Raw genomic sequence first — 4,925 nt, forward strand, 5'->3', positions numbered from 1 at the left:
GTGAGGGATGCCGTCAAGCTGAAGAAGGAGTCCTATCAGGCCCTTTTGGCCTGTGGGACTCCGGAGGCAGCTGACAGGTACCGACAGACCAAGCGGAGTGCAGCTACCGCGGTTGCTGAGGCAAAAACCCGGGCATGGGAGGAGTTCGGTGAGGCCATGGAAAATGACTTCCGGACGGCTTCGAAGAGGTTCTGGACCACCATCCGGCGTCTCAGGGGGGGGAAGCAGTGCACGGTCAACACTGTGTATGGTGGGGATGGTGCGCTGCTGACCTCGACTCGAGACGTCATAGATCGGTGGAGGGACTACTTCGAAGACCTCCTCAATCCCACCGACATGCCTTCCAGTGAGGAAGCAGGGCCTGGGGACTCGGGGGTGAGTTCCTCTATCTCTGGGGCCGAGGTTGCCGAGGTAGTTAAAAAGCTCCTCGGTGGCAAGGCCCCAGGGGTGGATGAGATCCGCCCGGAGTCCCTTAAGGCTCTGGATGTTGTAGGGCTGTCATGGTTGACACGACTCTGCAACATTGCATGGACATCGGGGGCAGTGCCTCTGGATTGGCAGACCGGGGTGGTGGTCCCTCTTTATAAGAAGGGGGACCGGAGGGTGTGTTCCAACTATAGAGGGATCACACTCCTCAGCCTCCCCGGTAAGGTCTATTCAGGGGTACTGGAGAGGAGGGTCCGCCGGATAGTCGAACCTCGGATTCAGGAGGAGCAATGTGGTTTTCGTCCTGGCCGTGGAACTGTGGACCAGCTCTACACCCTCGGCGGGGTCCTTGAGGGTGCATGGGAGTTTGCCCAACCAGTCCACATGTGTTTTGTGGACTTGGAGAAGGCATTCGACCGTGTCCCTCGGGGAGTCCTGTGGGGGGTGCTCCGGGAGTACGGGGTGTCAGACCCCCTGATACGGGGTGTCCGCTCCCTATATGACCGGTGCCAGAGCTTGGTCCGCATTGCTGGCAATAAGTCGGACCTATTTCCAGTGTGGGTTGGACTCCGTCAGGGCTGCCCTTTGTCACCGATTCTGTTCAGAACTTTTATGGACAGAATTTCTAGGTGCAGCCAGGGCGTTGAGGGGGTTCGGTTTGGTGACCTCAGGATTGGGTCGCTGCTTTTTGCAGACGACGTGATCCTGTTGGCTTCATCAGGCCACGCCCTCCAGCTCTCACTGGATCGGTTCGCAGCCGCATGTGCAGCGGCCGGGATGAGAATCAGCACCTCCAAATCTGAGGCCATGGTTCTCAGCCGGAAAAGGGTGGAGTGCACCCTCCAGGTCGGGGAGGAGATCCTGCCCCAAGTGGAGGAGAAGTACCTCGGGGTCTTGTTCACGAGTGAGGGAAGGATGGAGCGAGAGATCGACAGACGGATCGGTGCAGCGTCTGCAGTGATGCGGACTCTGCACAGATCCGTCATGGTGAAGAGAGAGCTGAGCCGAAAGGCGAAGCTCTCGATTTACCGGTCGATCTTCGTTCCTACCCTCACCTGCAGGTCGATCTCCGTTCCTACCCTCACCTGTGGCCACGAGCTTTGGGTAGTGACCTAAAGAACAAGATCCCGGGTACAAGCGGCTGAAATGAGCTTCCTCCGTGGGGGGGCTGGGCTCTCCCTTAGAGATAGGGTGAGAAGCTCAGTCATCCGGGAGGAGCTCGGAGTAGAGCCGCTGCTCCTCCGCGTTGAGAGGAGCCAGATGAGGTGCATCTATTTAGGATGCCTCCTGAACGCCTCCCTGGTGAGGTGTTCAGGGCACGTCCCACCGGGAGGAGACCACGGGGAAGACCCAGGCCAGCCGAGAGACTATGTCTCTCGGCTGGCCTGGGAACGCCTCGGGATCCCCCCGGAAGAGCTGGAGGAAGTGGCCGGGGAGAGGGAAGTCTGGGCTTCCCTGCTTAGGCTGCTGCCCCCGCGACCCCCCCGGATAAGCGGAAGACGATGGATGGATGGATGGATGGATGGATGGATGGACATTCCCATAAACAGTGATTAAGAGCTCCTTTGTTGACTCGACATTTGGTGCACACATCAGGAATATTGCTTGACATACGATGGATTTCTCGGGGGTTATATAAACTCTTGTTAACCATTTATATTGCAATAATTTAAGTTGTGTATTTATGGTTTGTCTTTTGGCTTTTAAGCATGTCTCTCTCCATTCTATCTCATAAGTTTTTTCTCCATGCATTTAATTTATATATTGCAGAATCTTTTGAATTAAACATGAATAAATTATAATATATGGTCAGTAACCCTTCTTCTCCTTATTTTTCAATTATTTCTTCGATTAATGAAAGTGTTGGAATGTCAATAACATCTTTAATCCAAGATGACATAAAACATTTCAACTGTAAATACTTAAAGAAATGTTTTGTAGGAAGTTTGTGTTTGTCACATAAGTCTCGAAATGTAAGCAATACTCCATCCACATATAAATCCTTAACAGTAGGGATGCCCTTCATTTTCCATATTTTAAATCCACCATAATTTTTGCAAGTACACATTTGTCATTATTCCATAAAGATGTAAACTGGGAAAGAGTTATGGAATTCTCAACATGTTTGTGTGCTGTGTGCCAAATAATAATACTGCTTCTCAAAAAGAGATTTTTTTGTTTGTTTTTTTATGTTTTTAAATCTGCGGAATAGAGACATTCATTATTCATTGTCCCAACCGCTTAATCCGTCATCGGGTCGCGGGCCAAGCTGGAGCCAATCCCAGCAGTCAATGGGCGAGAGGCAGGGGACACCCTGGACAAGCCGCCAGTCCATCGCAGGGAGACAAAATTGTTCAAATTTCAGCCAAGCTGGGGAAGAATTTGTACAAAAATAATGAGAAGTATAGAATTTAACTGGGCAGCCATATAGTACCATTGTAACTGTTATTCATGCAGGAAAAGCTCATGACATGAGTTCAACATTTCTCTGTTCCCTCATGCATCAGGTTCATAAGATGCTCCGTTCCCATCTTCAGGTTCATAAAATGCTCCGAGTCCTAAACCACATGTTGTAAAGTCCATTGATTTGGGACTTGGTTAAACCTCAATGTCAATAGTGCCACTGTTTATATGATTTGTTGTTGAATTGTATGTATATATATATATATATATATATCTTCTGTCTATTGTGTTTTAACTTAAATGTGGATATATAAAGTATTGAAATGTTGTTTCTTAATTTTTCAACGTATTAAAATAGCTGAGTAGAACCCAATCTACCTCCGCTACTCAATCATATATTACTGTTTATATATTTGTATATATAATTTACTTATGTTTTGCAAAATACTTATTATAAATCACATACATTACATATCAGAATATTCTATTACTGTGAAGCCCAGTTTGAATATTAAAGCACGCCAATCCATATGTCCTGCATCATACCTACATGTATGATGTTTGCAAGACATTTTTAGAATTAAAATCAGTTTAGTATTCAGCCAGTTATGATTGATTAAATGCACTGACACTTCAATGTGCCTGCCTAGCAGATTCCACCGAGTGGAGCCGGTGACCAGACCAGGATGGGTGCCCCACGGCTCGACAGCGCTATAGGTAGTAGCGCTCGATGCAGCATCTACTCTTCATGTGTATGGCTGCAACCATTTGACATCACACCCAGAATGCATTGCGACGTAAACAACATCGGTGACTCCCAAACAAAATGGATTTTATATCTTGTAAGAAATATTTATATATTTTTGTCAATGTATTTACGTAGTAGAGGTAAATTCTTGTGTTCAGGGGATCACTTTAAATGAGTACAAGTGGGCGTGGCTTCTTCCTTTATTCCCAGATGAACTTGAGAGACAGATCACCGAGTCTTTCCTGAAGGAGTCGATCGACTCGTTCGCTCTGAGCTACAGTAAAGTAGTTCTTCCAGTCTCCAATCTGACCTGGAATCAAGAAACAGGAATTACACCTGATATCTGGTTACATGTTTCTGCACACATATTACAGTTATGTTACCTTTACGCATGAAGTCGCCCTTCAACAATGACTCAGGCTGAAACTGGTAGTTTGCTTTTGGATCCTCCTTCATGTTCTTGAATGTAGATTTCTCTACAACTTTCTCAGTGTCTGCGTCACTCAGGTTTTTACCTAAGAAGGTGCAGATCTTTGTTACCGCTGTATTCAGATCCTAAAAGAGAAATGGGTTTCAAAATATGAATGATTCACGAATCTTTGACTTTTAACAGAAATAGAACAGATTAATTTTACCACAATCATGTCCTCGTAGGTCAGGTAGAGGATGCTGTACTGGTTTCTCACTGAATGCCACGCTCTGATGTGATCAAACCAGGAAGATGAAGCCACTGTAAATTGGGAAAGGGAGGACATGAGAGTGGCTGGTGTTGGGGAAGACGATGCAAAGGACAGGGTTAAGTGGAGAGGGTTGATTTGTTGTAGTAACCCCTGATGGGACAGTAGTCGTCGTAGTGGTAGTAGTAGCCCTTAAAAGAAGACTCCTCTCACAAATGAATGTGACAATGACAATATCTCTCCCATTGACAATTGAAAGTCAAGGGAATTTTCTTAGACAAAATATTTCCAACGTTTCAAGGTGGTTATTGGTTTTAATAAAAATTTAGGAAATACTAGCTTGAAAGGCACATGTATTTCTATCTCTCTCTGTATTACAATTGCATTTTTTTTTTTTTAGATTTTTATTTTATTTTAAAGGACTGACTAATATTTTTTAACTTGGTCACATTAATGTTTTAGTAACTGTTTAAAAATCAACTGACTGCTAGTTAGTCTAACAGCTACCATTACAGTTTGTCTGACAGCATTTAAACACTTTTATTGAATGTCAATAAATGACTTGCACCAAGGTTTCTTTTTGATTTCACTTCTGGCACTGAAGCCAGAAGACGTGATCATAGAGACGACTACTACTGTACTTCCAGATTGTCCCCCGAGGGTAGAAGCAT

At 45.7% G+C, this 4,925-nt stretch overlaps 1 protein-coding gene across 1 annotated transcript; it reads right to left on the reverse strand.

Moving 5' to 3' along the window:
- Nucleotides 1–3,777: 3,777 nt before the first annotated feature.
- Nucleotides 3,778–4,332, reverse strand: LOC137895973 (amine sulfotransferase-like). The gene is made up of 3 exons (XM_068741503.1): nucleotides 4,213–4,332; nucleotides 3,961–4,132; nucleotides 3,778–3,887 (listed from the first exon to the last, which is right to left on the reverse strand). Exons 1-3 carry the CDS (start codon nucleotides 4,330–4,332, stop codon nucleotides 3,778–3,780), a joined length of 402 nt encoding a protein of 133 aa, XP_068597604.1.
- Nucleotides 4,333–4,925: the final 593 nt, after the last annotated feature.

Source organism: Brachionichthys hirsutus, chromosome 7 (assembly GCF_040956055.1).
Source record: "Brachionichthys hirsutus isolate HB-005 chromosome 7, CSIRO-AGI_Bhir_v1, whole genome shotgun sequence".
Classification (NCBI taxonomy): domain Eukaryota; kingdom Metazoa; phylum Chordata; class Actinopteri; order Lophiiformes; family Brachionichthyidae; genus Brachionichthys; species Brachionichthys hirsutus.